Source organism: Candoia aspera, chromosome 2 (genome assembly GCF_035149785.1).
Source record: "Candoia aspera isolate rCanAsp1 chromosome 2, rCanAsp1.hap2, whole genome shotgun sequence".
Classification (NCBI taxonomy): Eukaryota; Metazoa; Chordata; class Lepidosauria; order Squamata; family Boidae; genus Candoia; species Candoia aspera.
The window spans coordinates 140511108-140533622 of record NC_086154.1 but is presented as its reverse complement, the minus strand read 5'-3'; the positions used below and the strand labels follow the sequence as shown (position 1 = coordinate 140533622).

At 43.3% G+C, this 22515-nt stretch overlaps 1 protein-coding gene across 2 annotated transcripts in view; it reads left to right on the top strand.

Moving 5' to 3' along the window:
* The window catches only part of DTX3 (deltex E3 ubiquitin ligase 3), a 28250-nt gene extending 6139 nt beyond the window's left edge, over positions 1–22111 (top strand). The window contains exons 2-5 of one of the 2 annotated variants that reach the window (XM_063293907.1): positions 9232–9306; positions 12531–13264; positions 18206–18423; positions 19918–22111. In XM_063293907.1, the coding sequence (XP_063149977.1) occupies positions 9294–9306; positions 12531–13264; positions 18206–18423; positions 19918–19993 (1041 nt within the window). In that variant the 5' untranslated portion in view covers positions 9232–9293 and the 3' untranslated portion in view covers positions 19994–22111. The other variant, XM_063293908.1, reaches the window with a different exon arrangement.
* The last annotated feature ends 404 nt before the right edge of the window (positions 22112–22515 follow it).

The following is a 22515-nucleotide window of genomic DNA, read 5'->3' as shown; positions in this document are numbered from 1 at the left end:
AAACTAAAGGTTTGGGGGACACACGGAGGGTGAGAAATCCAGGAGTGCTGCTGAAATGGACACCCGCATGCCAGAGGGCGTTTCAGACTCTTAAAACAGCTATTTACATCCGAACCCATTCTGCAGCATCCTGATCCTGACAAACCATTTGTGGTACAGGTGGACGCTTCTGATTTCTCAATTGGAGCTCTGTTAATGCAAAGGGACAACCTCGAACAGTTAAAGCCATGTGCTTACCTCTCCCGCAAATTTTCAGAGACGGAGAGGAGATGGCACGTTTGGGAGAAAAAGGCTTTTGCTGTCAAAGCTGCTTTGGAAAGCTGGCGTCACTTATTGGAGGGGGCTACCCACCCGTTCGAAGTTTGGACTGATCATAAAAACCTAGAGGCACTGACAGCCTCTCGTAAACTGAGCCCAAAACAAATTAGGTGGGCTCAATTCTTTAGTCGTTTTGACTTTGAACTGAAATTTATACCTGGAAAAACCAACTTCCTGGCTGATGCACTTTCGCGCCAGCCTCAGAATGCCAGTACGGTGCCAGATCTTGTAGGAACTCTCTGGACAGAGCCCCAAATGAGTCTGGCAGCTGTGACTCGCAGCCAAACCCGAGCGCAACGTTCAGACGCTTCAGTTTCACCTCGGTTGCCTCTTCCCTCAGACTTGCAACAACAGTTTCTTTCCGAGCTGAAAACTGACACTTGGTTGCAAGCAAACCTCAACGAAGTTACTTTTAAACAAGCTTTTGCATGGAAGCATGATCGTCTCTATGTACCTGAGACGTTATGCAAAACCATTCTGTCCCAATCCCGTGATGACAGAGTGGCTGGACATTTTGGATTTGGAAAGACCCTTCATCTGGTTAGATGCCAATTCTGGTGGCCAACGCTCCGGCGCGACATCAAAGAATACGTCAATTCCTGCCCAGTATGTGCTGCTTCTAAACGAAAAGTAGGGAAGCCACAGGGCTTGTTACAACCAGTGGCTAATCCTTCCCGCCCGTGGGAAGAGATCTCTATGGACTTCATTGTTGATTTACCTCCTAGCCAGAGGAAAACTGTCATTTGGGTGGTGAAAGATTTTTTCTTTAAACAAGCCCATTTCATCCCATGTACCTCCATCCCATCTGCACAACAGTTGGCCCGCCTCTTCATTGTACACGTGTACAAGATTCACGGATGCCCCGCCCGCTTGGTGACGGACAGAGGTACACAATTCACGTCCAAGTTTTGGCGGGAATTTATGAAATTACTGGGTACTAACCAAGCATTGTCCACTGCGTCGCATCCGGAGACTGACGGAAATACGGAGGCAGTCAATTCTACCCTTGAACAATATCTGTGTGCTTTTGTCAATTATCAGCAAGATGATTGGGTTGACCTCCTACCATTTGCAGAAGTTGCCTACAACAATGCTGTTCATCAAAGCACTGGCCAGGTGCCATTCCATACCGTTTTTGGCCGTGACTTTGTCCCGATCCCAGAACTGCCTCAGCCAGCCTCCCCCCCATCTTCACCTGCTGATTGGGCTACACGTCTGGCAGCTGCCTGGCCAACAATACAACGGGCGCTTGCTGATGCTCAAGCCACTTATAAATGACATGCAGATTCCAAGCGATCCACCTCGCCACTCTTCCAAGTGGGGGATAAGGTGTATCTTTCCACCAAATTTATCAAGTCTGCGCAACCGTCAAAAAAGTTGGCACCTAAGTTTATTGGTCCTTTTCCTATTACTGCTCAAATTAATCCTGTTACTTTTAAACTCGATTTGCCCGCTAATCTTAAACGTTTACACCCTGTCTTTCATTGCAGCCTGCTTAAGCCTTTCCACGAATCAGCCCGCTGGCATCCACAACCTCCACCCCCTGCACCTATCATGATTGATGGGCAACAACACTTTGAAGTCCGAGAAATCCTGGATTCCCGACGATGTCGTTCTGTCTTGCAATATCTGGTTCGCTGGAAACATTTCCCTCATCCTGAGTGCGTTGCTGCCCGTGATGTTCACTCCCCTATTCTAGTTGCCCATTTCCACGCTGCTTATCCCGCTAAGCCTGCTCCGTGAGGTCATTTCTTTGCTTTAAGGGGGGCGGTATGTCATGTTCATTGTTCCAATGGCTTGCATACATCGTAACGTTTTGCATGTCATGTTTCTGATGCGTGTCTATCGCCTGCGGGGTGGGGAATTCCAGCCCTGCCAGGTGATTTTTCCGTTACCCTGAAGGAATGTGTGTTTGGGTTATGACATGTTTTCAAGGTTACTTTCCCAGGCCGATGTGTGACGCTTGCCAATGCTGGTAGGGGGTGGTTGCGATGTTAGGGTGGGGGCGGGATCGGTTTGGAGCCGAGGGTTTTTAGTTTGTATTTGGCGCGCTTTTGCTTATTCTCAGCTTTCTTCGTATTTGCATACTATCCTTTCAATAAATCAGTTTTATTCACTACGCTCTGGTGAGACTGACTTCGTTGGGATAAGGCAATCATTACACATACATACATACATACATACATACATACATACAAGGATTTTCTCACCCCTGTGGATGTTATGTGTCTTCCACAACCTCGGGTCCTCTACCAGAGACCTGGAAGTTTGAGGGAGTTGGGCTGAGAGGGACTGGCCCAAGGTCACCCAGCCGGCTTTCATGCCCAAGGTGGGACTAGAACTCACAGACTCCTGGTTTCTAGCCCGTTGCCTTAACCACTAGGCCTCTCTCTCTCTCTATATATATATATTATATTATATTATATTATATTATATTATATTATATTATATTATATTATATTATATTATATAAATATAAATATAAATATAAATATAAATATAAATATAAACTATATTTTCTTAAGAGGAAGTAAATCCCACTGAAACCAGAAGAGCCTTGCTTTTGAGTAAGTATGACCAGCTCAGTTGGGACATCCTCTTATATATATCTTATAAAAAATGCCGTTAGTTACAATGACTGAAAGCAAAATATTTAAACTGTTGGCTTGTGGCTGGCTGTGTTTTGTTTATCTTACTTTTAGCTACTTTGCCATTGTTTTTAGCATCAAGTTCTGTGCCACACAAAAAATTGCATATGCTTTCAAAAGTGCCTTCAGCATGTTTCATTTGCATACATTTTGATGGCCTGTCCACACCAGGCCAGGTTTGGGGAACTTCGTTACCACTGCATAAGAACTGAAATGCATCTAATATTTTCCTGTGGCTGCATACTGCAATGACAAGTCAGGAACAATCAGCACCTACCATTCAGAGAAATTTTTCCACTTCACATTTCATTGAACCCAGCAGTCCCAGGAACTACCTAAATGCCACTTACATAAACATTAGATTGTGTTCCTTACCTTTTTGGGCTAATCATTAGATAGACAGGGCTCATTTTTAAGTATATTAATTGGTGCAGTCAGAGATGTGTACAAATATGCTGATTGAGAATGACAGGAACTACTGTACATTTTTGGATTCTGATGAGTGTCTTACATTCCAAGGCAAGTTCTTAGAAATCCTACTGAAGTGTGTGTGTGTGTGTGTGTGTGTGTGTTACTGCCGCTTGAAGTGGGAATCTCCTGTTGTGGAAGGCAGCTATTGGCTGATACCCAGCAATATTATGGCTGTACATTTCTTTCGGTCTGTCTCTTTTTGCTACTCCTTTGGTCTTTGTAGCTCCTTTACAACTATTCTTAAAACTGATTTGTACTATATGGATAAATATACACGCAACCTTTCAAAAGTATAAAAGGTGGTTTGCCTGTTTGAAATGGATGGATGAGTCAAGACTGATAGCTGAACCAGTGAATGATAAATTGGTATGTTTCTCTATGTCGCAAATTGTGAAGCTGGGCTCACATTATGGATCAGGGGAATCCACAATGCAAAATCAAAAAAGTCAAGATAGCAGCTATGGTTCCACAGTTGTAGCCCCACCTGTTTTATAAGTGTCATTAATATGGCACATGTAAAAAGGGATTGGGGCTTGATTATGCTGTCACAGCCACCATCTTTTTTGATCCCCCCCCGATACTCCTGCTATAGATGAAGAATGTACTACAGCTTTTAAAAATACTGTTTTGACCCTTTTTGTGTTAAAATGTTAAAAACAGTCTGTAATAAAATCCCATGTTGATTACACATAAATGGAATGCATGTATCTCTATGTTCATCAAGGTTCAAACAATTGATTATACAATTGCAATTGTTAGAATATTTTTGCAGAATTTATAAGAATGTATGCACTGATCTGCCATGCTAAACTAACTGTACAGGGTGAGAGGACGTTCTACCCCAAGGAGGATATTTGGGAAATGCCTAACTTTAGCAGCAACTGCAATAAACCATAACTATGCCAAAATGATAACCAGCATGGTGACATCATCATGTAACACAGTTACGTACTTGTGTCCTGATGTATGTAAGTTCTGGCATTTGCTCAATGACAGTATTAGGTGTATTTCATCGCTTGCCAGGTGTCCATATTTGCATGTATTGAGAAGGTGCCCATGAGCAAAGTATTTTCCAGGCTTTGCTTAAGCCATATTGAAGAGAGTCATTTTAGGATGAACTCTAGCGAGGGGCTGAGTTCATACATCACCTTAAGCTGAATCCCACAAATAAGAGTTCCAATGACTTTATGTCTAGTCAATGCCCTTTAACAGCACAGACTGTACTCTCTATCTTTGACTATATAACAACAATAAACAATAATGTGGATTCCTTAAAAAAGTCTTTAGAGACAGTTTGGTCTAGTGGTTAAGATGCTGGGCTAGAAACCAGGAGTCTGTGAGTTCTAGTGCCGCCTTAGGCATGGAAGCCAGCCAGGTGACCTTGGGCCAGTCACTCTGTCTCAGTCCAACTCACCTAACTGTTGTGGGGAAAATAGGAGGAGGAAGGAGTAATAGGTATGTTCCCCGCCTTGAGTTATTTATAAAAATAATAAAGGTGGGATAAAAATTAAATAAATAAATAAGCAAGCAAGCTATGGTTTGCTTAACTGTAGTCTCCTGAATAAAGCACAATGGGTTGTATTTGCTCAACCTGTTAAACTATAAATTATGGTTTACAAAGTCCTGTGGCTGTGTTTAAGCAACACAAGTGGGTTTCTCCATGTTTACCTGGGTTATTGAGTTAACCATTTTCTGGATTTACCTAGTATGATGAACCCCCAAAAAACTTACCAAAGTAAACACTAACCAGCATATGTTGTGCAAAAAAACAGCTCTAAGTTTCTAACTTATTTGGTTACATATGTTGTGCTCAGGCTCTTATTTTGAGCTCTTAGTAATCCTGGGCTGGTGTTCCATTTAACTGGCAGCAGCTCTATATACCAGACTTCCCATCTGATGTCCTCCAAAATTTCTGGAGTTTCTGAATGCTAACACATCTGGAGGGTTCCAGATCAAGGAATATAGCTACACAGCTACGACCCTCAAATCAATCCCATGATAGTTCTCATTGTGGCAAATACAATGTCTTGGTCCAAACCAACAACCAACTGGGAAATTAATGCCCTGTTTCTGTTCACAGAACCCTTTAGCACCTTCCTGCTGCTGTTGTGCACTAAGGCCATCTGCTGGTCAAACATCCATGTGAAATCGATCTGTCACAGTATAATGGGACTCTCTGCCCTGAACCATAAAAAGTAAAGAGGATGCGGAGACTGGAGGTGCTGTTGATGAGTTCTGAATGGTGAAAAGGTGATCTTAGAAGAGAGCCCTCCCCTCCCTGCTCTAAAATTAATTTTCCTCATCCTGGTTGGGGTGGGACTGCAGGATACCCATCTTTGAAACACAGCTATTTCTGGGAGATGAAACAGTTCTTCTCAGCACTTAAGTAACACCTATGTGGAGTTGTCACTTCAGGTGAAGGTAACATAAGCAGTACCATTTAAGAAAAGTTCACTCTTGGATAATGTATCACCAAAAATAGTTTACAAGCTCTTTATTCTTCATAATGCTTATGGCATAAGCAGGAAATGGCCACCTTTTGTGTCCCCCCCCCCCCCGCATTATCTTTTGGCCTAAATACTTGCTTGGTAATTAGGGTCCTCTAATTGTTTCTGACCAGCTTTCCCCAACCTGGGACCCTCCAGCTATATTGGCTTGCTCCTCATCCCCAGCCACCATGACATGCTGATGGGGAGATGACAGGCTTTATAATAAAACACATCAGGATGGTGCCACATCAGGGAAGCTTGGTTTAATCATTATACAAATCAGTGAATTAGTTTAAGGTATTTGTCAGGTATTTATATCAGATGGGGTTTTGGCAGCAGTCAAGACATTCCTGAACATAGGCTGAGTGCAGTGTTTTCAAATTAAAATAAAAGGACAAAAAGGCACCCAGAGGGCTTTAATCACAGAGGGATGCAATTTCACCATACAACTTGCTTTGTCATTGAGCAATCACTGTTTTCCCATCTTGCTTCCTGCAACCTAACCTTCATTTGACTTGGAGATTGTCCTTGCCCAAATCCAGTTTCTAAAATAAATTCTGAGAGGTTGACCTTTCCTGGGTAGTGATGTTGATGACGTAGCCATGGAAGAGCTTTGAGATGCTTATGGCCAGGAGCAGATTCCCTGGAGGGACACAACATGGCGTGTTCTTTTAGAACACCCAGTTAAGGAATTAAGAGAAACCCTAAGAAGTATGTGAGCAAATTAAATTGTTTTTCTGAGTCTGTACAGTACATGTACATGGCTGGATGCCCTGACTGCTTCCCACTATCAAGGTACCCAATGAAGGAGATGCGGTTACATTAATAGATGCAAGCAACTCATGGAGGATTCCATAGACTGAGCTCCACAGAAGTCATTTCTATACAGGGCCGATCTGTACAGGGGCATTCTGTTTGCATTACATGTTTGTTTCCAAATTAAAATCGTAAGAGCAGCTACTGCTAGATCAGTTTGGCAGTTTCTTCTCATAAAGGCCAGTTACAACTGGTGTACTGAGACACACTGCCTCTGATACCACAAATAAAATACACTTAATCATTATGATTGTTACCAGAAGTTAACTCTTCACGAATTTGTCTAATAACTTTTTAAAGCCATCCAGGTGGATGGCTAAAATCTCCAGTAGACAGAACTTGAGATCCTGTTGTGATGCCAAATTCTCACTAGCCTCCCTGCCTCACTCAACTTTAGTTTTTAATGGATTCTTTCAACTGGGCAGGAGGACCATTCTAGAACTCAAAGCACCAGCCTCTTGTATCATCTTTGCTTATAGGAATGCTCTCAGACCCACAGGCATTCTTAAAAAATTAAAATGATGGGAATCTGCGGCTGCCCAATGTTTTCTTTGGAAGGGTGCCCATGTGCTAAGGAAGAAAAAGGAGGAGGGAGGGAGGTATAGTACATCAGGATCACTGGGGAACATCCCAGGAGGCTGCGGGGGTAGCAAGGAGTAAACTGTCAAGTTTTCTGCCTGAAAAATAGGTGTCTTGAGACTGGTTACACCCACTATAGTAACTATTTCTAGAACAACCAAGCCCTTGATGAGAGCAATGCTATGAGAGTGGCCACAAGATGCTCTTAGCATTCCAAATGCACCTGTTGGCCCAGAAGGGTTGGGAATCTCTGTACTCTGAAGGACTTCACTTTAACTTCCCTGAATTTCTCCCACTCTGGATCATTAGCTGACCCTGGCTTTTAATTTCATATGAGAGGGAGCAAAGTGTTCCCATCCACACTTCGTACAATTGCATGTTCGATCAATCTTAGCAATATCCCTACTTCCCATTTTTTTCAGTCTTTAAAAAAATACATTTGCAATCCTTTCTCATAGGGGAGTTGGCTGATTGCTTTTCCAGGCCTACAGTCCCAATTTTGAAGCCTAGCAACTAAAAGTGTATACAGTATAGTATTACTGTTTTTGCCTTTCTGTTTTCAGTTGCTTTCCTAATGAAAACAAGGAATTTGCACTGTTCAGTGAACACACATTCATTTGAATTTTTTATCCATTTTTGAATTTTTGTTTTGGGCCAACCAGTGCTAGCTCCCATCCCATCAGCATCCGTCTATGTGCAGTTAGAAAGATTGTCCCAGGAAGCACTGCTTTACCCTTGTGTTGTAAATTGCACTACACTGAATCCCATGTGCCGTTCCCAATTTAGAGAGATCGTGTGGAGCTCCTTGTTGTTTCTTTATAATGTAACAACCATATAATATCCAAATAATTTGGCATTATTAACAAATTTGGTCATGCCTACTTCACTCCCAAATTAAAAAAGCACCAGATTTTTTAAAATGCCCACTTACTGCAAAGAGGAGTCATGGGTACATGAGAGTCAACGTATGTTAGGATTAGATCACACATTTGGTTTTAGTTTAGCATGGTGTGAATTCAGTCACTGTGATCTATAAATAATGGTTTATGGCTTAATGCAATGAGTAAACCTAACTATGGCTTGTTCAAGAAATCATAATTATAGCTGACGCTGTGATTGGATTGCTGTATAGGCCTAAGTCACCATGACTAGTATGAATTCCAACACATTCACTTTGAGTCAGCCATGACCTCGTGGGTTAGTCCCGCTTCATCCAAAACGTGTGACAAATCTTGCCTGGGGTGGCACAGAATGAAAACAGATGCGGAAGAGGTGGCCAAGAGTACTTGGCGCCCGTCAGAGGTGCTTATTATAATGCTAGTTATCATTGGCTCCATAGCCTCCTGGAGAAGCCTTAAGAGAAATACTGTAGTAGAATAAAACCGAACTGAAAGCGCTTGGCTTTTGCTTGAGTCTTCATTCCTCCACAGATCCATCCATCCCAAGGGGGCAATGAAGCGATCTACTGTATTTATTACACCCGATTCAAAGGCAGCCAGCCGCAACGCTAGAGCCGCTTTTCCTAGGCAGGAGGCTTCATTGAACTGGGTAGCATTTACTGGGTTGTATCGAAACAGGGAAGGGGCATTTTTTTTTTCTTATGGCAACGCCATAGTTCCTTCGTTTACACTCAGGGAAAGTTCCCATAAAAGAGAATATCTGTAGCTCAGGGTTGAACTGTAGAGTCCTTGGTGCTCTCTGAGCTTGGTTGCTTGCAGACGTTTCATTGCCCACCTACCTCAGGGAAAGGCTGAAAGCAGGCGCCTTCGGGCGGAGGGTTGCACCCAGGCTCCAAAACCGGAGCTCCTCCGCGCCAGCTATAAATACACACCCGCCCTCTCCTCCCCCCGCGCCGCCTCCTCGCACAGCCTCGACTTAACCCGCCTCTTCTCCTCCTTTCCCTTTTGCAGTTTCTGATTCGCAGCTTAACTGAACTCCCACATCCGGCCGGTCTTCGATCTCAGCCTCTCTCATGGGCTCCCCAGGTACGGTATTGCGGTGGCGTCGCGCTCCGTCGAAAGGTGACGTGCAGTGGGGTGGGTGTCTTTCCAGAGTGGGGAGCACTCGCTCCGCCCGCTGCTGCTGCTCTTTGAAGGGTTTGCGTTCTAAGAATGAGCATTCTTGCCACATCCCGGAGCGCTTAGTCCCGAGACTGGAGAAGGAAGCAAATCCCTTTCTTGTGCTGCCGGGAATCATCGCTCATCTGTAGAAGGCCTTGAGCAAGGCTCCCGCCCACTCGCTCTTTCTAGGTAGGAATTTAAGGCGACGACAGAAAGCTTGCCGGTTGCCGTCCAGAGGCCTGGTGCATCTCCTTTGTGGCCTTGCATCTGGTCCTTCTTTATAGGGGACAGGTGGCGTTTCCACATACCCTAGCCCTCCCTGGCATAGCTGGCCCTGACAATGTGATTGCCTTCCATTCCCAGTTGGACAAGGATTGGGATGGTGGGGTGTCTTAATTCCCTAATTCTTACCAGTGTGTTTTGGGAGCAAAATATTTCTGTTTGTGTCTGAAAAGCCCTCTGGGGTTGCTTTTTAATGCCATTTGTATGATGGGCTTTTGATAACTTAAAACTAGTATTGGAATGGACATTTGTCTTGAAAGTTCCCAAGGTACAGAAAATGCAGGGAAGAGGGAGAGTAGCCTGTATAACTAGTAATCAACATAATATTTTAATGCATATTTATTTTTAATTTAAAATCAGCCCTTGCCCCAAGACTCCAGGGACTTCAGGGGGATTAGTGCCATCATGCTCAAAAGATGCCTGCTGCAAATTGTAACCTTTGAGATTGACATTCTCCATACATTCAGTTTTGTGGTAGTTCCCCAAGGGTATAATAAAACCTCACATGCACAGCTGCCTGGCCAGGGCATAGCTCATTGTCATACTAGGAGCAAAAAAGCGATGTTAGAACTGATCAGTGATCTGCTCAGGCTGGTACTGTATTTTGTTTCCCCAGCAGCCAGCCAGATGTCTCTGCGGAAATGCAGGAGCAGGACAGAACACCTTCCCATCTGCATTCCATAAAAAGGGAATGCAGAAAAAGAAACTTGTGGAACTGGGCTAATGCCCAACCATCAAGGGTCAGAGCCATCACCAGGCTGATGTTTAGGCAACAACTTGCAAGCTCAGAGGATCAGGCTTGCTTGGCACTTGGATGGAGGACTAACAGGAAATCCCAGAGCTGTATGCTGTGTATATATAGTGGAGGGGAATTCTAACAGTACTTATGTGTCATAAAAAAGGACATTTTTTTCTACTTGGTACCTCCTTTGTTTAAGTCATTTGCAGGTAACACCACCTGTGTTTGAAAAGTAAATGCTTTGTGTGAAGAATCAGTTAACATAAAGGACTCCCTTATCAAAAGCTTAGAAAACATTGTATAAAGTTCACTGAACTCTTTGGAAATTCCCTCTGAAAAGCAAACACTTGGGATTTTACTAAGTACACTGGTTATGTTGCATTTATCTCTTTCACTCAGCCCAATTAGGCTTTCATCTATTAATCTCTCCAGGCTCCTCTCTTAGACTATACCTCCCCAAAGGCTTTTAATTCTTTTTTTTTCCCCTTTACTCATCATGGGCTGCTTGTAGGCTCTGATTACTTGTAGTGTGCCGCTAAAGATGCCCAAAGGTCTCTTGCAGATACTGGCTCAGGAGCAGAACTTTGGAATACACAGTCTGGCTGTAGATTTCTTTTGAATAATCCTGTTCTCTGTTGCAGATCCTATATGCATGATCTTAGGTGATCCTGAGAGATGCTCCTTGTTTCAGAATTTTGGATAATGTTTACACTTTAATCATTTGAAAATAATTTTTTATCCTTGAAAGATAGTGGGAGATGAAATCTCATTTTTATCTTGTAAGTGAGGTTTTAAACTTGAAACATTCACAGATTTCCCACTGATTGCCTACAAGTACGGGAATTTCTGGCAGTCCTGGCGAAATGCAAATGTTTTGTGCTTTGCCCACCATCTTGTAAGAGGACATAACTTAGTAGTAGCATCCATGCTTTCATACAGAAAAAAATCCCAGGTTTGGATTTTGGCAATCCCACTAAAGAAAAATCTAGAGGCATAGAGACTCCTGTCCATTAAGTTGGAAAGCTCTTATTGTCAGTGGCCACTAAACTAGGTCTGACCAAGTGTAATTCAGATTTCTGTGTCAACTGTTAATTGTCCTCTGTCTTCATATATACAGAGGTGTGTGTAAGGGGATGGGACAGGAACGATGTCCATATTATGCAGGAGTAGATTGGTCTGTCAAACCCATTCAAATGTTCACAACCAGCTTCTCAGTCTTGTAGGAAACTTGTCCTCCAGATGTTGCTGAACTACAGTTTCTAACAAACTCACTCTACAGAGCCAGTAGCAAGGGACACTGGGAATGGTAGTTTAGCAATATCCAGACAGACACACTTTTCCTGGCCATGCAGTAAATCTGTGCTCAAGAATTTTACTGCTTGGGCCAAAGAAGGAGAGCTGGCATTCACACAATTAGCAATTGTGTGAATATAGCTTTTCCCTCCCTCCAATGCAAGAAGCAAGTATGGTAATTCTGATTCTATTCACATATGCACAATCCGCTGGTTTATTTTTAAACAAACCATTCTTGCAGTTGATAATTGGCCATTTGTTAGTCTACTTAGGAATTCAGAGAGAACTGAAACAAATAGATTCTTCCCTTTTGTCCTATTCCACCCACCTTAATAATAAAATGTAACCTTGGCCCACCCAGGATCCTCCAAATAAGTAGGATTTCAGCTCCACCATTTTTAACCAGGAGGGAAAAGATGGAAGACCTAGACCAACCAGTCCAGAATGTATAGGTTGGGGATCAGTCATCTGCCTGGTCAGTTAGAGTTATTTTTCCTCTGTGTCTCAGATTTGTGGTTTCTCCAAGTGTTTTAGGATTTGGGGTATTTGACAGAGGGGTATATGAACACTTGATTATGTAGGATGGATATTGGATATTGGATCTAAACAAGATTTAGGAATTCTAAATGCTTGAGCATTTGCTAAAGGGGTTGCGATGCTCAACAAAAGCAAAAATACATTTTTCCAGAAACAATAAAACCATCCCAGTCCCTGACCCTTCTGAGCCAGTAGAGGTAAAGTAAGCCAATGTGGGTGTCTGTCTAGGTGCATCCATCTGTACTTCTGCCAGGAGCCACTTCTGTAGCTTTGATTATCATTCTCTCTCTCTTTTCAGTATCATTTGTTTTATCCAGGATGGCTGCTTGTGGAGGCACCACTAAAAATAGGCTCACGGTAAATAAGCACGTCTGGGACTTCCTGACCAAGGAAAGTCCTGCCAAGCTGGTCAAGTTGAAGGAGGAGAATAAAGTCAGTGTCTTGATTGACGGTGAGACTTCTGAGATCTACGTGCTGCAGATTACCATGCCTGCCCATGGACCAAGCAATGGCCTCTACCTGGCCCGTAAGGCTCTCAAGGCACTGCTCAAGGAAACGGAGAAGGAATTGAAGAAGGCTCAGCGCCAGAGCGAGCTGATGGGCTGCATGGCCTTGATGGAGAAGAGCCGGGAACATGGGGCTGTGGAGCTCCACCGTCGAGGAGCTGCCTTGATATCCCGAGGTCAGCAGACCTCTGGGCCAAGAGTTGTCAGTGGCAGTGGAGGGATGGCCAGCTGCTCGAGGGGAGGGGAGGAGGAACAGGACAGCCAGTGCCCCATCTGTTTGGGGGAGATCCAGAACATTAAGACTTTGGAGAAATGCAAGCACTCCTTCTGTGAGGACTGCATCACCCGGGCCTTGCAGGTCAAGAAAGCCTGCCCAATGTGTGGCCGCTTCTATGGGCAGCTGGTAGGGAACCAGCCAGAGAATGGACGCATGCTGGTCTCCAAGGACACAAGTCTCCTGCTTCCTGGTTATGAGAAATATGGCACCATCATAATCCAGTATGTCTTCCCACCTGGCATACAAGGAGTAAGTTGGGTTCCTCTTTTCCTCTCTCTGTTATTTGGAGATGGTCTTCACAGGGTCACCTTCCCTGTTCTGGAAGCTTCCAGCTGGGCTGGGACTACATCTCCCAGAGCCCTCAGCTCCCATACAAGACTAACTAGGCCAAAGTCAGAAGCGGGCATCCTTTTTCACTCTTGAGGACTGAGTTCCCTCTTAGGGAATTTGTTTGAGGACACATTGGAACTAAACTGAAGAATAGGTGGGGCTAGACCAAAAACCAGTTAGGACTTTCCTTCTTTTTCTCTCTTTCTGACACTCTTTTTTTTCTTCCAAGCAGCAGGCTGCAAGGAATGGAAAGAAACCTCTGACTTGAGGGCTGAATTAATTCCTCGAAGGTTTTCAGATGAATTCAAAGGCTGCATGTGGCATTAGAGCCACTGTCCTCTATTTCCCCAACATTGGACTTATTGGCTGGCGCCAAATTGGAGAAGGCAGGGATGTAAAAGAATAGCAAAATGGCCATGGTCACAAATGACAGGAAAATTCTATCAAAGATACTCAGATGTAGTTGGCAATGTATAACAACATTCCCTACACCAGGGGTGTGCAACTTCTGTTTGCTCAAGAATGACACCAGGTTTTGTACGGCACCGCAAGGGTTGCATGCCACCAGCAGGCAGGGCCACAATCCATTGGGAAGACAGAAATGTTTGTGTTTAAGGGAGGAAATGGGAGCTGAAAATCTCTCCAAGGCTTAGGAGCACCCATTTTGCCACTCAATTCCATGTCATGCAAACAAAAAAGGCTAAAATATTCAATCTCATCCCCTGCAGCTTGATTCTCAGGCCCCAAAAGGAAAGCTGGTAGGCCATCTGTAGTATTGGGGCTGTTTCCTTTAAATTCCTGTTCTACATAGAAATTCATTATAGCTCACAAGCTGCAGGAGAGAACATACAGTGTCAGGACAAGTTCCCATCACTGTGGTATCCCCAAGTACAGTGATTTTATTCCCACACCAAAAATATAACTAAATGGTGAATGTCTTTGTGGAGAGCTTGAAAAGAATAAATTCAGGAATCCTGTTGGGCTGAATTTAAACTCTCTTGGTTTTCTTGGAGTAAGATGTTTTGTTCAGCATATACATTAACATAGTTGCCACCTTCTTTTGGTCAACACATCTTGATGACTTGAACATTGGGTCCTATCTAACAAAATGCTGTTCAGTGGTGAACATGTAAGGTTCTGCACTTAAGTAGGAAAAACTAGACGTACCTATGTATAGGTGGTACCTGGCTTGGCAATGATGCTTGTGAGAAGGTTCTGGGTGTCCTGCTAGATCACAAATTAAGCATGAGCCAGCACTGTGCTGTAGTGACCAAAGGGGCCAGTGAAATCATGGGCCACAACAACAGAGATACAGCGTTGAGATAACAGGAAGTGATAGTACTGCTCTATTCTGCACTGGTCAGACCATACCTGGAATACTATGTCCATTTTTGGTCACCACAATACATGATACTGGAAAGCACACAGAGAAGATTGACGCATATGGTGAGGGGCTTGAAGGCTAAAGTACGGTTAAAGAAACTTGGTATGCTTAGCCTAAAGAAGAGAAGGCTGAGGGGAGACATGATAACAGTCTCCCAATACATGAAGGGAAGTTCCAGGCCAGAGGATGTAATTTATTCTCCAGAGTACCTGACAGATAAGAACCAATGGATGGAAGTTTTATAGTGAGGGATCCAGACTTGAAATAAGGAGGAATTTCCTGACTGTGAGGGCTGCCTATTAAGCAGTTGAACAGCCTGGCTCCTGAAGTCATGGTGGTCTCCCATCTGAGAATTAATCAGGCCTGATCTTGTTTAGTTTTTTGAGATTAGTCAAGATTTGGTGCATCTACCTTGCTGACAGACCTAGGTGAAGTCACATAGAAGAATGCATGAAGGTCTGTGAGGAGCCATAACAGGATAATTGGCAGAAAAACCTTTGTTCCGGGTCTGTGTCACATGCATAACCTGCTGATTCCTTTAAAAATGGCAGTGTTTAACATGGCATGGGTTAAATTACCTAACAGATGGTGATTATTAATACTGCTGTTTAGTTAATATAATCTTAACTTTTTAAGATGTAGAATTTTTTTCCTGGCTTTGCTGACTTTTTGGACCAGAAAAAGGGTGCATATCCGAGGGTGGAGGGAGCATTAGTTGTGGGGAAAAATATTTACAAGGTTAGGTGTGGCTTGCTTGTGAATGGTTTGCCCTTCCTGAAGGGGAGCAGGATCAACAGACAGTAAATGGAGAAAACAGTGTATTAGGAAATAAAAGATGCCATTTTGCCAGCTATTTTTAAGTGGATGTTCACCTGGTGCTTTTAGAGTTCTCTGTAAGTAAAAGGAGACAAATGGAGAACCAGAGGCCGGAAATTTATGGTTGGCAGGCGGGGGAGACTCTCCTATCTGCAAATAAAAAAGAAAGACGTGTGAAAGGTTTTTATGAAAGAGGTGGCGGGGGTTAGTGATGTCTGTGTCAGATTAGGACTGAAAAGCTCAGGCTGAGCACTCCCTGGGTGATTCTGGGACAGTCACATCCTCCTCACAAAGCAGGTAGTTGTGAGAACAAAATGGCTGGGTGGGAGAAAGGGAAAGGCACAGCAGACATGACACCTTCAGCTCTGGGGAGAAAAGGTGTGATATCCAGGTAAGAAATAAATCTGCCAGGAGCTAAAGATGCTCAGTGGCCTACATACCACATTCCCAACTGCTTTTCAAAATTCCTGGAATTGCAGAAGGATTTGTTAGACAGTTTGCTGTTCAAGCCTGAAGCTACTTCAGGCTGCAAAATTAGTTGTGAAGGTCCTGAAATCTGCACTTCCCTCCCTTTGGCCTTTCTGTATTTTAAAAAAGCCATGCAAATGGCCTAGATTTAAGCGATCCACTCGCAGAAGAAATACCTCCACTTGAGCCATAATATTCTTGCTGTAGTCCCTCAAACGTCATGGAAGGATAAGGAAACCTTTGGAGTCAATAATTAGTAAAAGAAGCGTAGTATCTATATATAGAAGATACGTTGCCACAAAAAAGTAATATTTAAGAATATGCAGGGGCATTAGTTGAAACTTGACCAAATTTAGTTATTGCCTTGGACTAAACTATAAAAATGATGATAACACAGGGCACAATTCATTCAGCGGATTTTTTTTTTTCCTTACTGAGGTCATTGGGAAAGTTACCCAGAATAAGCCTCTGTCTTACTCCTAGGAGGTAAGCACAGGGTTGCATGAAAAGTCTGAAATTGGACTTACGGGGAAACCGGAGGAAAACATCCAAGTGAGAAAAAGTCCAATCTCCTTCAAATGGGACCCAGTCCTTGGGGACTAGATGGACTTGTCCCTGTCGTTTTCTTGGTAGCAGTTTAGATATAACTTGCCATCTCCTTCTAGATGTTTTCCAACTTCCCAGTCTAGTCAGTAGCCTGACCCAGTAGCTGATCCTGCTAGTTTTCAAGATAGCCAAGGTCATCCAGATGCTCCTTCCTACTGTGATAAAACTTCTAAAGCCCATGTTATCCTTTGAAGATTACCCAGTGTGCTTAGACCTCCTCTTGAATGAGAGTGTTTTTCCACTCTTGACAAAGTGACCGGAAGGCAGACAGAAGAAGATAATCTATCAGGATAATACCTTTTGGGAAAGAACAGCAGATGGAAGTGCACTGAGGGAAAATTTCAGAGAAGTCCTGTTCTTATGGCCACCCTTGGTATTTTCATTCTGTTTGCCTTCTGTAGATTGGTGAAGCTGTAGATTTTTCAGTTTGATGAGGACAGAAGAATGCAAAGGGGAAGGAGTAGTGAGCAGAAGAACCAAGAAGACCTGCCTGGCCATGTTTTCCCAGGGAATAGAAAGAGAAAAGGTGGTTGATATAGTAACGTAAGGGAATAAAATGTTCAGTGGCCATCTCCAGCCACTCATCTTTGAACAGTTTAAATAGGACACTGTATTGTAGCTGCAGAGAGGGAAGGATGATCATCTATAGCAGTGTTTCTCAACCTTAGCAACTTTAAGATGTGTGGACTTCAACTCCCAGAATTCCCCAGCCAGCCATGACTTTTTGGAACCTTGACTCAAATCTGAAATCTGTCCATCTGGTGTATTGGCTTTTAATGGCATTTTAGCATGTAAAATCTACCATTGTTTGTTACAGAATAGAAGATCCATATACATTGATAAACCATAATAATTAAAAAGTGGGAATTTTAAAGAGAAATATTTTTAACGGTAATTATCTGTTTCAGTTTCTTTCAGTTAAAGATCAGAAGAGTTTTTCCATATATTACCAAAAACAAAAGAGCTGATTTGATAGCAGTCTCCAACCTTTGCATTTCTACATTTGCTAAATTACATTTCCTAGGCTCTCTGTCAAGTATCTGGGGACACTGGGATTTGTAGTCCAAAATTTCTGCAACGTCAGGTTGGGTAAGACTGATCTATTGAGGAAAACAGCATATTCATTAAAATTAGTAAAAATACTACTTTTGCAAATTAAAGAGTCATACATAATTATATTTGGGTTCCATTTTTCCTAAAAAGAGGAGAGACCTACCCCTATTTTACTCTCTTACCAATGCTCTGAACATGAATAATAGCTGGTGTTTCTGTTCCTGCTGTTTCCCTTTTTTGTAGATTCAGATGCCCCTAGTGCATCCTTCTTCACGTGGTTCCCCCACTGACTGTGGGAGTACAATGGGAGTTGTGGTCCAATATATCTTGGGGGTAGTAATATGAAGAACAATGTCAGTGGAAGCAAGAACTGTAGTCAGCCAGCTACAACTATAACAAGTTGTAGCAGGCTGACTCAGGCTTAGGATAGGAGATGTCACCTGCACTGTGTCTGACTTCCCAACCTATATGTCAGCTCCTCTGTCTCTTGTTTGTGGTTAGGGTTTTTCTCAGAATTCATCTTTCTCTTGCAGGTGGAGCATCCCAATCCTGGCGTCCGCTACCCAGGCACCACCCGTGTGGCTTACCTGCCTGACTGCCCCGAAGGCAACAAAGTGCTGGCGCTCTTCCGCAAGGCCTTTGATCAACGGCTCACCTTCACTATTGGTACCTCCATGACCACAGGGCGAGCCAACGTCATCACCTGGAATGACATCCATCACAAAACCAACTGCACTGGGGGACCCCAGCTGTAAGGACCTGCCATGTGATGTGGTTGTGGTTGTGAAGTGGAGGGAATAAAATAAAGGGGGAGGGTTTGGAGCAAGGGGTTGACAAGGGTAGGTGGCAGCCTTTAATATAAAAGCTGTTTGGAACTCAGTAAGGTCCTGTAAGAGCCCCAAACAATAGCATTAAAAGGTACCAAGGTCCAGAGTCAGTGGAGAGCAAGAATGCTACTTGGTCTCAGTAGGTTACAAATTGAAAACAGCATAGTGACATTTTCGGACACCCAAGAGGCACTTCATAGACTTTGGCTCTGTAAGACTGAGGTCACAAATTGATGTACCTTCATTCATACTTTTGCTTCAAGTTGATCAGTGTGGCATATAAATTTGTTGCCTGTGTATTTATCTTTGCAGCAACCTTCTGAGATAGATTAGCCAGCCTTTCTCAACTTTTTGACTCTGGAGGAACCTCTGAAATATTTTTCAGGCCTCAGGGAACCCCTGCACGCACATTCAGGCTCAAATATAGGCCAGAAGTTACAAAATGATTATATTCGTTTCATGGGTAGGCCTGTAGATATGCATTAACAGTGTTCTTAAACTGAAAATAAAGAATGAAACTTACTTCTTTAATGTGAAGCTGCCCGAATTTGAAATTATTTTAATAATAATAATAATAATAATAATAATAATAATAATAATAATATTTTTTTAAATAAATCATTATCTCCCAGGGAACCCCTAGTGACCTCTTGTGGAACCCTGGTTGAGAAATCCTGGGTTAGGCTGGGAGAAATTACGAACTGGCCACATTGACCCAACGACCTATATGACTGAAAGAAAATGTGAACCTTTTTTGTTTGTTTGTTTGTTTTGCATTTTTTGATTCTTTTGAATAAATACTGTGTGTCTGGAGCCAAAGAGAGTTTTGATTAGCCAATGTTGTATTATGAGCTTTTGCATGAACTGAGCCTGCTTTTTTTTGCTTAGACCAGAACTTAGAACTAAGCTTTTTCTCCCTCAACCTGCAGAAGTATCTGACTGCAGGCATCTCTATATCTTGGGGAGCAATTTCCACATCAGCTTATCTGGTGAGGAACCTGCATGCAGCGCAGCAGGATCTAGAGCATGGCTGTTGTTAAGAATTCTAGGAATTGAAGTCACCACATCTCAATGTTGCAAAGGTTGGGAAACACTGATTGAGAACATGTTCTAGGATAACTTTCCGTACTGTAGGGTTAAATATGCAAGAACTGGAGCCAGCCAGCATACACAGAGGTCATCATTTCAAGGAAAATTGTTCTGAGATGTGCACTTCTTTACACCAATCAGGATTCTTGTGCCTGTTGGGGTAATTGGAACAGAGGTCACAGCCTAGAGCAGATACAGAGTTCTGCACCCATTTGAGGGCAGTGGGAGTCAGTGAGTTTAACAAGTTAAGTCACTATTGGGTAACTTAAACTGCCAAAGTTTAGGTCAAGGAAGGTAAGCTCACAAACTTTTGTCTTCATTTCCCCCAGGTTTGGCTATCCAGATCCTACATATCTTGCTCGGGTACAAGAGGAACTACGGGCCAAGGGTATCACCAATGACTGATATTGTTCTCTGTTGCCACGTGCCCAGGAATGGCTTCTTGTTATTGCCGAACTCCGCTATTATGGAGGGAGCCCCATCATCTGTCAGAGCCGACTATCTCCATCCTGTGATCTTAATCCAGAGTACAAAACTTAAGCTTTTGGGCTGAAATTGACATTTCATATGTAATTGGTTGCTTGAGGAACTGGGGAACAAAGACATGAGGTATGAGTGAGTGAGCATAAAAGAGAGATGATGGAATGTAGGACTCATTCATAATGGTTGAATCAAGAGGGTCATCATTCTGAATGATTCACTTTTGAAAAAACAAAAAAATAGCCTCTCCCTGCATTGAGTAACAAACATATCACAGAAACCTCTACTGAGCCTGTCTTTTTAATGTGCTAGTTTACTTCATGCAGAGGAAGTTTTTTCTGTTTTACCTGAGTGATAAATATATGTTTATATATGCACCAGGTTTTAAAATCTGAAGCTACAAAGTCCTGAATTCAACCACCTCATCTAATATTACAATACCTTGGCTCTTGGAGATAAAAATAGATGTGATCAAGTGGTAGTTCCATGGGGTGATTTCATTTTTTCCCCTGTTTTTAATATGAAGCAGGACATGCTGCTTAGGGGAGCAAAACCTTTCCTCCTCCCCAGTTTATCTCCCCACGTTCTACTCTTTCAGACAGTTTTCTCTCAACCAAAGTTACTTCTGCTGGAGCTAAGCTGTGGATTGCGAGGGCATTTGGAACTCCTCACTCCAGTACTCCTTTGGTATTAAAATTTAGCTGTCCCTATGAGCGCTTCTATGATGTTTGCCTTAATGGGCTAGGTCTAAGTGAGTGACCAACTGCCCATGTGCTGAAGAGCCAAGCATGTAGAAAAGGTGAGTGGGAAATAGAGGAAGGGAATTCTGATACATCTCTGGAAGAGATTAGATCTAGGCTCAAAACTCCAGCCGTGAGACCCTTTTGCATCTATTGGACCACACTGGTGCTCTTGTTTCATGCTTTAAGCAGGAGGGAGGGAGGGTGGGTTCATATTCTGCTCTTGATGCCCAAATGTGTTGAAACCCAGTGGGCCCTTTTATGCCAGTTCCTTCTTAACCTCAGGCTCCCTTGATCCTTTTTTCAAAGTACTAACCACTTTGGGAATGGGACTGTTAGAAATGGAATAAAATTTAGCACACAACACCCGCAGAATGGCATCATTGGTAGTAGCATGTGAAAGGGGAGGGGGTCAAAAGCAGTTGTAGCAGCACAATTGAAGCCCCACCCCTTTGCATGTGACATTGCCACATGTACCAAAGGGGTGGGGCTTCAGTTGCACTGCTGCAACTGCCATTCTGCCTCTTTTGACTGCCCCCCCCCCATGCCACTGATCATTGGAGCCCAGAGTGTACAGTGTCTAGGGTAACTTCAAGGGGATGGGAAATAGGGCCGTAAATAGGATGTTTATGTGATTTGGGATGGGACAAGAGTGACTGAAGAGCGTAGGTACTGAAGCCTGAGGCAGGACTTGGACTTTGTACACAGTTCCTTACTTGGTGTTCAGATGTGCACCTACCCCCAACCTTTGCTGGTGACTTGAGGGGCCCAGGCATTTCTGCCTCGCTCACGCACTCCTGTGCTATTTTTCTTCAGGATCTGTTATCAAGGCCAACTTGGTTGAACTTTCTTGAAACATGGGACATACCGGCTAAAATAAACAAGAAGCTTCTTGATTCTGGACACAGACCACAATCCAAGCGTCCTCTTTGGAGAGAATGATCAGCCACCCCACGGACCACCCCTTGTATTCATAAGCTTCTCTGCTGACATATCAACTCTCCTGTAATTATTCCAGCCAAGTGTTCACTTGGGACAACTTGTGTCACTGGGAACTTAGCCAGGCCTTCTCTTAAATCTCTGGCGGGTCTGTATGCTCCTGCCTCTGACACCTACCTGTTGTTGAGTGTTTTGGGGAGGGGGAGGGAGGGAAATGTCTCTTGGCTAACTGTAAGCGTGTCTCCTCTGGCAGAGATGACTTCTAATACTCAGTTTGTCTTGTATTGGTGAGAGCTTCCCTTGAACACACAGTTTGGACAACGGGGCTTTCTTTGCTGTTTTAAAAAAGAGTAACTGAACATGTGTCACTTGTTCTCATCTTTGTGGAAAGCGTGTTTATGGTTTACATATCTCCACCTATTCATTCAAAGGGGTTTACAGTTTGAAATGATGGAGTATGAACTGAAGGGCACAACAGACAAGGAGGAAGGGAATGGCAGAAAAAAAGGAAATTGGAGCCCCAGTTGTTAAAACTGTATTAGATAACTGTTAGAACCACCGTCAGAGGGGGTCCTGGGAGCAGAGAAATTAAATGGCACTTTTCCCTTGTGAAACCAGCCAGCAAAGCTGTTCCTTCCTTTTCACTGTGGGTGTATCAACTGACTTTTAACAAAAAGGTGGAGAGAGGAAACCAGAGAAATATAGCCTTTTCCCACTAGGCAAAAGGATCTGGCTTGATAACCTATGAGAAGTTATACACCAACCCGT